The 15,480-nt window shown below is 49.0% G+C and overlaps 1 protein-coding gene across 3 annotated transcripts in view; it reads right to left on the bottom strand.

Moving 5' to 3' along the window:
• CACNA2D3 (calcium voltage-gated channel auxiliary subunit alpha2delta 3) overlaps positions 1-14,957 on the bottom strand; it is an 897,621-nt gene extending 882,664 nt beyond the window's left edge. Inside the window, exons 1-2 of one of the 3 annotated variants that reach the window (XM_045051588.1) lie at positions 14,705-14,957; positions 13,959-14,040 (exon numbers count right to left, since the gene is read on the bottom strand). In XM_045051588.1, the coding sequence (XP_044907523.1) occupies positions 13,959-14,040; positions 14,705-14,826 (204 nt within the window). In that variant the 5' untranslated portion in view covers positions 14,827-14,957. The remainder of the gene's footprint in view (positions 1-13,958; positions 14,041-14,704) is intronic. The other 2 variants (XM_023249840.2, XM_023249841.2) reach the window with 2 other exon arrangements.
• Positions 14,958-15,480: the final 523 nt, after the last annotated feature.

Raw genomic sequence — 15,480 nt, 5'->3', positions numbered from 1 at the left:
AATAACCCCGCCTGGCTGTCTGGCCTCTCCCACCGTGCCTTGCCTTCGTACAGGGAGGTGGGGGGACCAGCCATGCAGGCTGCAGCCAGGACGCCGTCCGAGAGCGGGTAATGCTGCCCTGTGGACGCTGCGGTTGCATGCAGCGGACAATAAGCTCCCGATCGCCCACGACGCACACTCAGAAACCCAGTCCCGGTGATGTAAAGAATAGGCAAACAAATAAACAAACACATGCAAAATAAAAGAAACCTGCAAAGAGAAGGAGAAACCAAGCCCAGCAAACACTGTGCAGCATCCTGACACCGGCAGGGCCTCGGAGAAGGTGAAAGGGATAGAAATTACAATTCACATTTGTCCCTAATGTCACTGGGAATGTGGCATTTGAGCACTTCATGGAATTAGCTGCAGCAGCTTCCTAATTGCCTTCGCCGAGTTGCCTCCCCCAGGTTGACGGTGGCGGCTGCGGCGGAGGCCCCATCAGTCTCGCTTGGTGCTCTTCGTGCACCCGCCCGGCACTGCGGTGCTCCCGCCCGGCACTGCGGTCCTCCCGCCGCAGCTGCTCGGCTTGGCGCTGCGGAGGGGCCGGGACCCCTCAGCCTGGTAAGGAGGCTTCTGGGCGAGACACGGCCGTGTGTTCAGGATGCGGCAGGGATGCTCCCCAGGGGCGAGGGGGTCGCAGGCTGGAAGAAGTGAGGACCAGCTGGCTCGGATGTCTGGCAGTGCCTGCTGGCACCAAGAGGGCTGTGGGCGAGGGACCTGCTTGCAGGGCTTCCGAGCTGGCTTGCTGCAGCCAGGAGGCAGCCCCCGACTTTTTGCGGCATCCACGCCTGATGCTGAGGATTCATAAAACCCAGTACGAGAGAGTAAATGGGGAAAGAGATGTGAAGGACCTAGTTCTTGGCCTGTGCTCAACAGTGTTCTTATTCTGATCACCAGCATGTGAGCACCAGAAAAAAAGGCCCGGCAAGGTTCTTCCTTTGTTTAATCTGTACATTCCACCAACAACCCCTGAACCCCACCCTAAAGATAGCTCTGTGCTAAGTGCCTCTCCCATCAAAAAGAGCAAGTCTGCCCTTGGAGAATTTAAGGTCTAGTTACCTGCCTCCTTCTTGACACTCCCCACAGGAAGAGATAAGGGATCCTCAGGATATTGCATATCCCCAGGGCTGCCAGGGGCATGAACAGATCTTCCGGACTCATTCTATGCAAAATAAAACTGACCCTAGTGGGTCTAAGGGCTGTGGCCTTCAAGCTGGTCGTCAATCAAGCAGAAAAACAGAACTGTTCCTTCCCCGAGGCGGGGTGGGGGGAGGGGAGCACCAACAAACACCCAGGAAAGATAGACAGAGAATGAGCACGTCAAAAACCTAGGAGGTGAAATCTATTGGGCACTAAAACTGCGAACATGCCACCACAGGTGATTCTCACCATGACCCCAATTTATAGGTAAGGAACCCAAGGGCCAGAAGTGAAGCAAAGAAGGGCTACACTGGGGCTCCAAGCCAGATGCATCTCGTACCAGGGTCCTGGAGCCCAAGCAGGCTCTTCCACAGGATCATCCGTTTCCATAATGGGGAACACAAAAAGGGAAACTGAGCCAAATTCAATGAAGATTCTCAGAAAGGCTTCTTAAGAGTCAGACCTGATGTGGAGAGGGCTGGCTGACCCTCAAAGGAAATCAAAAGACAAGCAGCATCATGTTATTATAATAAAAAAGGAAACTGTAGAAAGCTAGAAGGCTTACTGGGCCCTTCCCTCATTGTTGCTCCTTTTTATGTTATTTTTTTTTTATTTTTTTTAACGTTTATTTATTTTTGAGACAGAGAGAGACAGACCATGAACAGGGGAGGGGCAGAGAGAGAGGGAGACACAGAATCTGAAACGGGCTCCAGGCTCTGAGCTGTCAGCAGAGAGCCCGACACGGGGCTCGAACTCACGGACCGTGAGATCATGACCTGAGCCGAAGTCGGACGCTTAACCGACTGAGGCACTCAGGCGCCCTTGTTGCTCCTTTTTAAATTCTGTATTATGAAAGCAAACGACAATGCATCCACTAAAAATTCCAAAGGGGAAACATTAAGGATGAGGAAGAAGCTTCCACCAACTGTCCAAATGAGCCAATACCAGGCTAGGACCAAAACATGCTGGTCCTAGAAATACCCAGATGCCCCAGCCCATGCACCTGAACAGGACTCACAAGACCCAAGTTCTAAGCCTGCTTTTGCCACTTGGAGCTGGGGAACCTGGGGCAAAGTTACACTCTCTGTTTTGGCTTCTGCATCTCTAAAATGGAGGTGGTGACGGAACCGACCTCAGGAGTGGTTGTGAGGCATTAAATAATGCAAATGAAGCACATGGCACAACATACAAATCACCTGTATCAGTATTATGATCACTTTCTAAGACGCCCTTGTGGAGCTCAGCGGTGAGCAGCTTCAATGGAGGTCTCCGAATAAGGCCTCCAGTGTCCCGATATCAGCACTCCCCCAAGTGGACAAACCACTATCTCCAGCAGCCAGCAGGCCCAGGTATGCGGGAGCAGCTCCTGGGGAATGGTGACAACAGCCCACCTTTTCCAAACGCTTCCTGTGAGCCACTATTGCTAAGCATCTTATGTACATCTTCTCATTTGGACTTCCCAACTCCACCCTAGACGTTAGTATCATTGTGCCCATTTGACAGATAAGAACAGTGAGGTTCGATGACTGACTCGTCAGGGTCATACGATTAGTCAGTGGTAGCAGTGGATTCAAATCTGGATTAGCCTGACTCAGATCCAGACTTTCACCAACACATTTCTGCCTTCCCAAGACCAACCGCCTCCCTTGTAAGTCGGTTAAGCGTCCAACTTCAGCTCAGGTCATGATCTTACAGTTCTTGAGTTCAAGCCCCACATGGAGCTCCGCACTGACCGTGTGGAGCCTGCTTGGGATTCTCTCTCTACCTCTCCCCTACTTGTGCTCTCTCGTGCTCTCTCTCTCACTCGCTCTCTCAAAATAAATAAATAAACATTTTTTAAAAAAAAGTTTTCAATCAATAATCCCTTGATTTCTTTCCAAGTCTATATATTTTTAACATTCATAGGGTATTTGTTTCACACAAAAACTGAAAATCTTGCAATTTAAGTAGAAAATCCAGCTGTGGCTCCATAATTTTGAAATTCCTGTTCTGGCAAATGTATATCGCTGGCTTTTTTCAAAAGATTAGTGAGCTGTGAGCCCTTTCCTGAGAGGATTACAGCTTATTTCAGGGTGACCAAGTGACTCCTAATATTCAGAAATACTCACACTTGGCCACAGATCTTGAGATTTTAAAGTAGACACCAGTTTTAATCTACACAGGGAAATAGCCCGTGTATATTAAAACACACACACACACACACACACACACACACGCGTGCATTTGACTGGTTGCCTGACAGTGAGTCCCTTAAACAGTGTCCTCTGTGCTGGTGTACAAAAGCACAGCATTCTGACAGGGGCGCAGGCCAAAATTGAGAAAAAAGAATATTCCAACTTTAGCATTACCATCCAAGAAGCCACATGACTGTCAGTGGGGCAAAAACCTATGCCCACTGAGCTGTTTGCACATAATGTAATCATATTGTGTTAATAGAAATTTCACCGATAATGGAAAGTGGTAGGAGGCTAAGAGTAAAGCTGTATGTTATGACTCGTGGCCAAAGACTACCTACTTCCAATGGATTTATTGCCTCCCACACCTATTGTTCTTTTTACACTGTTTTTCTGCCTCTGCCTCAACAACACAATAGAAAAGGCATTACGGATGGTGCAGGTACAAAGAGCCAAAGCCCTGCCCGGTGTTTCTGAGTCTCCCCTTGCTTTGCAAATTACAGTACAATGTTATAGCAAGAACAAACTTGTGTCCCAAAACTTCCCACCTTTACTGTACAAGGGACTAGATTAGAAGAATTCGGGAAAGAAAGCAAAAGCAATCCACCTCCCTGGGGACATAATAAATGCTTTTGTTTGCAATGGTGCCTTTGTTGCATTAAATGCGTACGCCATATGCTGTCTTAATTTTATGAACTCATCATGGGGTCAAAGTGACTAAAATTCCTGAAGTCTCTCCTGCTCTTCATTAAAAATGAGGTGGGACACTACAAACAAGAGAAGCCAGGGCAGTGAGGCTTCCCATGTGCCACATATTGTTCCAAACACTTCGTGTGGGTTATAGCATCCAATCCTCCCCAACGCCTATGACACAGGTGCTTTTATTATTAGTTCTGTATTGCCAGTGAGCAAACCAAAGGCCCAGGGAGGTAAAACTAGTGACTGGGAGAGCAGAATTCAGCTCCAAAGCCCGTGCTCTTTTTAAAAATCTCTTTTCAGCTGCTCAAGCTCATCGTAATAGAAATCTAGATTTTTCTAAAACCAGACACTTGGCTCCCTCCTGGGAGCCAAGAGTGAGCAGCTGTCAAGAAGGAAATGCAGGGTCAAGTTTACATCAGGGGAAGGTCTAGACTCAGGGCAATTCCACAGGCCAATTACACCTTTCACTCCATTTTAATGCAAAACACCAAAGTCTCAGAAAAATATGTCAAATCAGTAAGTGTATGATACCACATTTGCCATATTTAGAGACCTGAGCCAAGAGATGAAGAGCAGGTTTGACTTTTCAGGGAAAACATGGAGGTAAATGCTCCCCGGTTTTGGCAGAACTGCTCAGTCCTCTTGTCTTAGCTGAGACTGCATCCTGCTTGGGGATCCCACAAGGTCACTCTCTTCCTTGGCAGCTGTGCCCTCCAGGCTGAGAAGAGGCCTTAAGGTGTCCGACACTGCCACCTCCCCCCTGCCAGCCAGGGCCAGACCAGCCAACCCTGCCCACGCTCCCCTAGGAACCATTTCTGTCCCACGAAAGGCACAGCCCACGCTGGAGGTCAGAGAGCCCTTCCTGGCCTCACTGCCCAAAGAGCAAATATCTCGAAACCCCACCCAAGCACACACAAGGCCTCTGGCATCCCCACCTACCCAGCCCTTCTCATCCTGCTGTGGCCCTGCAGACCCCGCCGAAGCGTGTGCTCAGGTGGGATCAGACCACACAGCCGGCATGTGCTGTAAAGGAAAGTCAAAGGCTTGGGGGGGTCAACATGAACTCATGTGAGTCCCAGCCTCACCGCGTGGCCAGCTGAGCTACAAGCCTCACCTGGGAGAGGCGGTAAGGTGGGCCGCCTCCAGGAGAACTAACGACCACATCAGATGCCTTACATGATCTGCTTTCATACAAAGAACACTTGGCTCGTGAACACTCAGAAGAAAAAAAAAAGTCCATCTCCTTCCTATCCAGCCCCCATCAACCATCTGTTTACCTAAGCTGGTTATGACCTTGGTGGATTTCAAGAAGCTGCTGGTGCTGTCAGACTCTGATGCTCTGTAACATTTCTGGGCACGAATGGTGCTTGGGCACTTTTCTGAACTACCTGGCCCAAGGGGAACTACCACAGCTTCTGCATGTTCACCTTCATGCCCGACTTCTTACTGATTTTCACTGCTGGTTACAAGGGCTGCGTGCATAAACAATTTTCTAAAGTTATGCATCTACAATAGCACCCCCCACCATGACTTCCAAGTGTTGGTGCCTATGTCTGTACAAACCGGGGTGGCCCGCGTCACTCCTTCAACATCTTCAAGGAGACCAGCAGAGAACTGCAGAGGCTCACAGGCCAAACACAACAACAGGATGTACCAAGCAAGCTCTGAAACACAGGCAGGGCCAGTGGGAAGGGCCAAGGGACACAGAATGCCTTTCAGTGCCTCCTGCGACTTGGTGGCAGATGGCAGTCCCCATGCATCACTGCACCTCCCTGTCCCGACAGGAGAAAAGACCCCCTGCCCAGTGAGGTGCCCTGTCCCCTGCTGGTCTCCAGGGCCACCACCTAGGAAGCTGTTGGGAGAAGTCTAGCAGGTGGGAGGAAATACCTGGAATGCTCTCCGAGAGGGCATTCGGATCAATGAGTGTCCATGGCTGGCTCCTGGATGTGCCCCCCCCCCCCGCGCCCCAGCGAGGCGGCTCTCCTATGGCTCTCCTGGGCTCTCCTATGGCTTTAGCCGCACCCTGAACACTGGGGCACAGGCAGCCACTCCTCAGCCTGACCCACTGCCCCCACAGCAGGGTGAGCCAGGAAGAAGGTAACAGGGAGACCCTGAGGCAGTTCTTCAAGCCCGATGTGTGAGGGGTTCCGCTCATGACCCTCAGGGAGAAGAGAGCTGACCTCAAGGAGAGGAGGGCATGTCTGGGGGGAGGCTGCCTCCACATAGCCTCCTCCCGCCTCCTCCCGCCTCCTCCCGCTGGGGTCCACAAGCTCCTCCCCGTCAGGTGGGAGGTGGGATCACCTGCCAACACGCTGGCACCCAGCACTCACCCACCCATTCGTGCACTTGCTCATTTAGTCACACATATCTGTGAGCCAGGCCCCACGGATGCTCAGGGAAGGTTACCTGAAGACCCTCTATTCATATCATGCAACCAATCATGACCTCAACCAATCCCTGCCGGGAGGCTTTCGCATACCAGGCACCATGCTAAGTGTTTTTTGCACTTTATTCCATTTAATCCTCACTACAGCCTACAACGTAGAAGGTGCTGGTCTCCTTTCACGTTTGAGGGTACAGGTTCAGAAATGTTAAACTACGAGGCAACCCAGCTAGGAAACGGCAGATTTGGGACTCCAATCCCAGTCCCTCTGACTCTACACCTGTCTTCTCTGCTGTTATCGAGGCTTTCAGTTCCTGAAGTAACTTCTCAGCTGTTACCTCATTTAATCCTCCCAGACACCCAGGAGGTGGAGAAGCGCAGGGATTAGCCACAGTTGTTTCAAACAAGAACTGAGGTTGAAAAAGGTCACACAGGGTCAAAGGGAAACTCCAGCACAGCAGCCAGGTAAGCACACTCCATCACCTTGGAAAGGCTGCTTAACTTCAGCAAACCTCAAGCTCCAGATCTGTAAAATGGGGTGAATGGTAGTCCCTGACTCATTCGGTCGCTGGGAGAACTTAGGGATGGCGGATGGCACGTGTGAAGTACTTATCACAATACCTGGAATGCGGGACCTGCAGAGTGGACGCTACCTGTCTTTACTAGGAGATTAAGCAATTTGCCCAAATCCACTCAGGAAACGCCTACAGAAAAGATAAAAAGACAAATGCCAGGGCTCCGAGGCTAGTGACCTTTCCTTTACCAACACTGCATCTCCAAAGGAGTGCATCTCTGAAAATGCTCCATGCTCTCCACCTATTATGAGGATGAACAAAGACGGGCAAAGGACACCTTCTAGCCTGTGGCGGGAGCGAACGTTCAAGTAGGCTGAGAGGACGAACTACCCAGCAGGGAAAAGAAAAAGCCGAAATGAGGACGGCCTGCCCCGTAGAGGACTTCACCCAGCACCCAACAGGCCCTGTGCTTTAATGCTCTGCTGTCATCATCTTTAAATTCTTCTTAGTGTTTGAAGGAGGAGCCCCATATTTCCCTTGCACATTGAGCCCTGCAAATTATGTAGCTGGTCCTGGTCTCAGAAGATCCTCAGCTTCCAGCTGCCTACAAGATCTCAGGTGCCAGCTGGACTGGCTCTGTCCCAGCACCCTGGTGGGGTCCCTCAAGCCACACTCTCTGGCAGCCCGAGAGTGGTCTTCTCCATCAGCAGGCGGCATCTGGCACAATCTGTGATAAGCAGCATCCATTTTCACGGGCATATGCACGCATGCACGAAGCTAATAAGTGTAATGGTAATGACATGTGCGAGCCCTGAATATCAACTGGCTTCACCTACAACGGATAACCAGAGGTCTGCTCTGTGAACCCACAGTCACTTACGGCCCTGCCCAGCTTGCCTGTCCAGATCATTTACATGGATAACAGCTCTTTTAACCTTCGGAGGCTACTGTTCTCCAATATTAGGTGCCAAGATAAACACTCTGAAGTGCACAAAGAAATGGCCGTCTATTTCTTGTCAAACGATAATGCTCTCCTTTCCGATACGTCCTTGAAATGCCCATTAATAGTCTGGCTTCTGAGCTGTTTATTTCCATAATCTTGATTTAGGGTAACCAGGAAGGTATGCAACATACAAATTTGATACACATTATACATTTAATGCCTTATTTAAACAGCCTTGGAATGAGCACCTAATGAGTGGTGGATGTCCAAAGCAAATGGACACTGAAATGTTTACCATTTATTGGTAACACACTGGACTCTTCTCATAGTTTGTATCCGTAAAATAACTTTCTTCTGAAAAGCAGACATGCTGGCTGCACACACAGAAATCCCCTAAAAAAAATCAGCGATGCAGATGCCTAATCTGTCAAGGCGGGGGGTTGTGGTCCAGACAGAGGACTGTGTCACAGAGGGGTCTCTGAGACTGGCTTTACATTTCAGGAACAACCACCTCAGTCTGCTGGTCACTAAATACTCAGGAAAATCACAGGAAATCAAGCAGCCCTCCTCTTCCTCTATATCATTTCCTTCTCTCGAAGGAGACGCTAACTTTTGTTTAATGGACCAAAGAAGGCTGATAAAGACTCCACCAGTGTTTCCAGAAGCCTGACGTGGGGAACTCTGTCTCTTTCCGAATGATACGCAATAGCATGACTGCAATCACTCGAGATAAAACATAGGCCATTATGTCTCTTGTATAAAAGTTGCATTAAAAGGATCTCAGATGCTAATTCACAGGCTGGCATTTACAGCATTTATTTCATCTTTTCTCTGTCTCAGCCACAGCAAACATCCCAGTCAGAGCAGAGCGTCCCAGGGAGCACAGAATCTGTTCAAAGCCTCTGTCTAGAAGATGCTGTGGGTCTCCGCCGAGGAGGACCATTTCAATTAGCACTGTGACTGCGAAACATGGAGGACCCCTGACCGACATGAACACGGACAAAGAAGAAGTCCATTTGTTGCCATCTATGATGGTAAATCTGGATGAATAGCAGACAGGACACAAAAGATCTTGGTGAGAATATACGCTTCTTTAAGTAAGCCCAACGCACCAAGTCACATATTGATCAACCTAAGTGTGAGCACTACCACCAACTGAGGATCAATCAAAGACTGAAAAGGGCTCAAATCTCAAACTTGCACTCCTGGGACCATGTGCTCCAGGCTGCAGGACAGCTAAACACCTGGTGGGCCCGCAGGTGCTTGGGGTAATGATTCCACGTCTCTTTTACTTTTGTTCGTCCTCATACATGGCTAGGTCTTCACCACAAAATGGACACACCAACTGTGCTTGCACGTGCCCCACAGATTTCATAATTGTTAGGTGATTTGGTACTCGCGTGCTTGCCTAAAAGCACCCTGGTATTAGAATAAGATAAAACATAAAATGAAATAAAGAGCCAGCATGAGATCGCCATAGTAATTGATCAAAATTATAACCACACTGAAATAAAAATCTGAGTTTGCCTCCGACAAGAAAATAATGCCTATATTTTCGTTTCCCTTAATTTTGACCAGCATCTGCAAATCCAGCCACAGGGGCTGCAGCGGCTCCTAATGAAAGAAAAGGCAAAGCACAAATCTATCTGGCAGCAAAGAAATTTTGAGAGAAAGTAAAAGAAGAAAAAGACATGAACAAAAGAAGTTCAGACAAAAATTTAGCAAAGCCATACAAAAAGAAGTTTCTCTGGTGGGCAAAGGACAGCGTGTGAGTTCACAAATGCAGTTAGATACATGCGTGGGTAAGATATCACTGACTTGCAACTGGTTCACCCTGTTCCACTAATGTTCTGGTGACTGGGATAATGAAACCAGTAAAGTGTCCTGAAAGACTGAAATCTGTCATTTCTGAGATTTCAAGGCTTTTAAAAATAATCTGCCAGAGAAAAGTCCAGTAGCTGAAGTGGCGTTGGGAATTAAAGCACTGGCGGTGGAGGCTGAATGCATTCATCTTGCAGAATGACAAACAACTGTGTTTTCTCAACAAAAATGTTCAGCAAAGTAGCACCCCCCCCCAACCTAAAAAGCAATCTGTACACGCGTCAGGCTTCCTACCCAATTCCTGACAAGTGAATCCTCCTTTTCAATTATTTAAAAGTCCATCGATCTCCACGCTGATGAAAAGTCATAATTATCAAAATGGGTGAAAGAACCAACCTTTCACTTTGCTGACTCCATCTTGCGCAAAGAGACATCACGTTTATGTATTAAAGCCGTCCTCTCAATAAATAGTTGATGACGCAAAAGCCTTGCCACGCATTCCAAGAAGTGCAGGTTTGGTAAGCGCTGCATGAGGCATCCAAGGTAAATGTCAATTATTTTCCTCGCATTAAAGACAGAGACATACCGTACCTGTATTTCCGCTGTGTACTTATCATCACAATTCTAGAAAGTGTAATTGGAACCCTTCATTCCCATAAACATAGCATTGTCTGAATGCGGTACTAAATAGAAGGAAAAACCCAGCCTCGACCACATTCTTCCTAAGGAGGTTGAAATGAGAATCACACCACTTTAAAACCTTGTATTGTGGATGTTCGGAGCGTGGAGCCCACGAGTTTAACAGCCTAGGTTACCAGACCCACCGGAATGCTGCGCACTGAATCCCCAAATAGAGAGGTAATAAAACTATACCTCTCCAAAAGAACACAAACAATGTGCATTCTTTGAGGAAAATGAAGCAAGATAGAGGCAGCTGAATACCGGCATGAATACGTCAAATAGGAAAGTTAATTAAAAGTTGAAGTGAATCGAAACGTCTACAGCACCTGCCAGCTTAGGACAGCGGGATACGGACCTGCAGCAGCACGACACGACTTCCCTTGCAGGGGCCCATGGTTCTGTAACAACTGTAAAACCCCTCAAGCTTAACTCTGGGCCCAACATACAAGTCTCATGTTCTTCCATTCCGTACTGAAAACACGCGACTTTGCTAAAACACGATGACTGCATCTTATAAACTCAAAAATATCCTCTTCTTAAGAAACTAATAGGCTGCTATTCCTGTGCTCAGCAAAGACAAAAAGCAGGGGGGGAAAAAAAAGGAAAATTCTGGCAGAGAATACCTACCATATTATCATAAGCTAAAGTAGCAAAAGCCGTGGTATTAAACATAGAAACAACTGAGGACATACTCTCTTTCTTGAAGCCGTGACAATGAAGTACATTGTTAAATACTTGTATTTATGCTGATGAAGTCAGTGATAATACTACCAGCTCAAATTATATTATCTAATAAAAACCTTACCAAAATGGCAGTTTTCCCAGTCTCCAAACACCTTAAAATAAGTGGCCAATTGTTATTTAACTTATACTCACAATAGCTGTTTTGTAAAGTTTTTGCCCTAGTGCAAAAATTACTAAGCTCCCATTCTAAAAATGAACACACTACATTAATTCACAACAAGAAGCGTCAACTAGAGAAACTACACAGAGCATGTAAAATTATACACTGGTATACAGTATACCCACTTAACTGAAAACCAAGTTCAAATGTCCATGCCTTAAAAGTGTAATTATGCAAAAGTGTCCATTATGCAACATGGTATTGTCACCTTTGAAGACCCTTAATACAGTGTTCGCACATTTTTCAGCCAAGTTTTTTTTTTTAAACTCATTTTGAAAGTATCTTCATTATTAAGGATGAAGTGACGTGATGGGAGGATGCATAGAGTTCTGACTGGAAGAGTGTTTCTTCACGCACATGGGCAGAAACTCGAAAATAAGCAAGAGAAAGGCAACTGTCTCCTTGCTTTTCCAAACGATTTGATGCCTCCCACACTCTGAGCACCTGAGACCTTTCTTATACCTTCCTATACTCTGAACTGTCAAAATTCAATGTTCTCTGCTAATTTAAAAAACACTGTCATATTTGGAGGTAACGGGCCAAGATGACCAAAAGGTACCTACAAAAGTGCCCCCCAAGTTGTCCGGCATGCCTGCCCATCGTTCATGAAAGTCCTTGCCTATCAAGCCAAAGCCATAGGTATCTCAGGACTCCTCAGCAGATGCCTGCATTCCAAATGCAAGAGCAGGTACGCACCCTGGAACCCAATGGCAAGCAACACCCCACCTTCCCCTCGCATCAGATTACAAAAAGCCAGGCAACAGCAAGAAATGACAACAAAGCCATAAACAGCTGGATATAATTACACAATTGTCAAGCTGCAAACATGACAAAAGCAGAGCTAGGCTTGTGAATTCAATATCAGAAAGGATGCTGATGAGAAGGTAAGAGAAGCATTTTGGCTGTTTCCAATTTGCTATTATAGAGTGGCCAATAATATGGCTGATGGGCTTTTGTGCAGCACGTATGTGAGTGCGCGTGCCTGTGCTAACTTCAGAGAGAAGGAAAAAGCGTATCTCATGGGCTTCTACAAAACGTGAGATAAAAGATATGTAAGCACACACACACACACACACACACACACACACACAAAACATTCACACGCTCTGAAGGGACACTTTCAGAGTTGGTACAACCGCACTACAACATGCAGATGAAAAATGTTTCTTTAAAGTTATACAAAACGTTCTCTTCTTTAAAAGCATAAGGAAAATACACAAGCAATGCAACACACGCAGTGCAACAGTCCAAAACTTTCCACATAAAACATCTGACACGCAGGCAAAATGCCAAAGCAGAATACAGACTGGTCCAGGTTAAAAGAATGCTAGCAAAGACGCAATTCCTATAAACGGAGAGGTGGGTCACAGGAATGTAAATGATCATCTTCCAGAAAGGCACATCGTAGCCTCAAGTTTTTATCAACTGCCTATAATTCAATGGATTCCTTCCCCAAATAGCGGAGTTGAGCAAACAATTTTTTCACGGTTTCAAAGAATATGACTATTGGCAATTTTTAAGAATAACTTCCCTCATTCCATTGTGGGCTGATGCCTTATTACGATATTCGGATTTCATGTGACAAACTGTTTCATATAATGTCCCCAAAAACGCTACTCTCTGAAGCGGAATGCCATAAATAAAATACGTACTTGGTTACCAGGCAGCATGCATAACACATATGTTACATTGGCCCAAAAAGCACATTTAAAAATGCTTAAAAGTTAACTTGACAATTTAAGCTGTTTGTACCCATTTTCAGAGAATTATCCCCTAAAGGCCAATTTTTATTTTCTATCTTTGAGAGAATACTTGGGTTAATCCTGTTGATTTGTTAACTTGAAATTCTTTTAACCCCTGTAATCTCTCCTTCCCAGCCTATATTTTTCCTTTTTCTTCCTTGGAGAGGAGGGCAAAGGACCATACATTTCACAAGGTAATTTTAAGCATAAGACTGCCTGTTTGAATTAAAATTGATGCAGCTTCTGATAAAAGCCTAATAATCAATTCTCCGTTCTCATTACTCTCCAGAATTATATGGACGCAGACCAATTTCTTAAGTTTGTGGACTACTCTCATAGGTTATTACCCGGCAGTGCAGCTGAGTGGAAAGATAACCACATTCATTCTCCTTATCTGTAATGATGTAATGCATCCCAGCCGTGGGTCTAGATGATTGGGGAATAATGGGATTGTACAACCGCAGGGATGACAAACAATAGTGCAGCGTCTTTCTCAGACACGCCGAACCCCAGTCTCCAACGCAGGCAAGGTGAAAGACATCGTAAAACAGGCGCTGACGCTGCCCCTTGGATGAAGTTAGCATTTTTTGGCCAGAGAAGCATCTGCCCTCACACTGTAACAGCAATACCGGCACTGGAAGGAGAGCCATGCAAAAACACTCAGTTTCTGAGCCCTAGCCAGGACAGTGCCAGTGAGTATCCCGCTTTTCTTTGTGTTTAGAATCGAGTGTCATCTAAAAATAACCAGTTGGTGGGGAGAAGTCATTGCACACTTCATTGCCAAGAAACGAGGGGATCAGAGACACCTCTGATAACTGATGCTGCTCCTCGGGGTTCACGTTTGTTTGGAAAACTAAATCTGCCTCCATTTTCTGTGCTGGAAAAATCATCGCTTCCTGCCACCACAGAAACCTTACCTTTTGCAGAAGCTGGGAACCAGAGTACTTAGCAGCAATGGATTTTATCTCCCCACCAAAAGCCGAGGCCCAGAGCTTCACCCTACAGGGAGAAAGGGCAAATGTAACACCCGTGTCACAGTCAACACGCACGCACACACGGAGCTGTGGCTGAAGGAGCCGGGCGATATAACATTGGAGGGGGAGGAAAAAAAAAAAAAAAAGATAGAAAAAGCGCCTGGGTAGAAACTGCCAGCACCAAACTGCAGAGCGCAACGCAGGAGGGGGCCCGAGGGGGGTCACATAGTTCAGAATGCGCAAAGTCTCCCAAGCTCTCTCAAAAGATCACTGGGGGTTATGTGAATAATTGCCCGAAAACTGGACCACGCAAACTGGGATCACCTGGCAAGTACTAGTCGGAAGAAACCCACCCATCCCCCCACCCCAAAAGAAGTGAGATGGCAAGATAGCAAAGAGGGAGTAAATAAACGGCCCGTGGAAGTTGGATTCGGTAAACAGGCTTCAAAGTTGGAGGTGTCACTTGAGGTGAGCCTCTCCAGGTCTCCCTCGCCGACCCGAGCGAGGGGGCAAGAGCATCCCACCCCAGCCTCGCCGCCCCACGCCCGTCCTGAAAGGCAGGTGCGAAAGGCGAGGCCGACGCCGGCGGCAGGTCCTGCCCGGCCGCACCTGCAGGCGCCCAAACTTGGACACGGCGGGTCGCGGGCGGCCGGGTCCCCTCCCCGGGCGGCGCACGACCCGGCACTTACACGGAGAGCGGGATCTGCTGCTCCGAGCGCACCACGGCCCCCAGCGCTGCGTAGAGAAGCGCGGCGGCGAGGAGCGCCGAGGCCCCCCGGGACGCGCGCCGCTGCGAGCCCGGCCCGGCCATGCTGGGCTCCCTCCGACGCGCCGGCGGCGGCGACAGGAGCGGCCGCGGGGAGCTGCGCCGAGCGGGCGGTGGGCGAGCGCGCTGGGCTGCCTGCTCCGCGCCGCCCCGCCTGCCTCTCGCGCGCCGGGCTCACTTGGGGAGCAGAAAAAGGAGCAGGGGGTGGGGGAGGGCGGGGAGGAGGGAGGGAAGGGAGGGGAGAGGCAGGCAGGCGGGGGGAGGAGGGAGAGAGCCGCGCCTCTCGCTCGGCGGCCGCCCGGCCCCGCCTCGGCGGCCCCGGGGAGTCCGGCGGGCCCCGGCGGGAGGGCGGGAGGCGCCGCGCGGGCGGGGACTCGCAAACTCCAGTGTCCTTGGCGGCGGCGGAGCGCGCCCTGCCCCGCCCGGCCACTGCGGCCGCCGAGTTCTTTACAACTCCGCAGTCCGCCGCCGCGGGCGCGACTCTCGGGCTGGCCCCGGGGCCGTCCCCCGACCCCGGCGGCCCGAGCAGCGGGGGGGAGGGGTGGGGGTCGGGGACGCTCGAGGGCGGCCGGGTCCCGGGCGGCGGGGTCTCGTGCCGCGACGCCTCAGAGGATTCTCCGGAGGGTAGGGGCGGGCGCAGAGGCAAAAGTGAGGAAGGCGCCGGGGCTCGCGGCGGCGGCCGGGGTCGCCCGCGGCGGA

Source organism: Felis catus, chromosome A2 (assembly GCF_018350175.1).
Source record: "Felis catus isolate Fca126 chromosome A2, F.catus_Fca126_mat1.0, whole genome shotgun sequence".
Taxonomy (NCBI): domain Eukaryota; kingdom Metazoa; phylum Chordata; class Mammalia; order Carnivora; family Felidae; genus Felis; species Felis catus.
The sequence above is the reverse complement of the archived record's forward strand: the minus strand, read 5'-3'. Positions and strand labels throughout refer to the sequence as shown.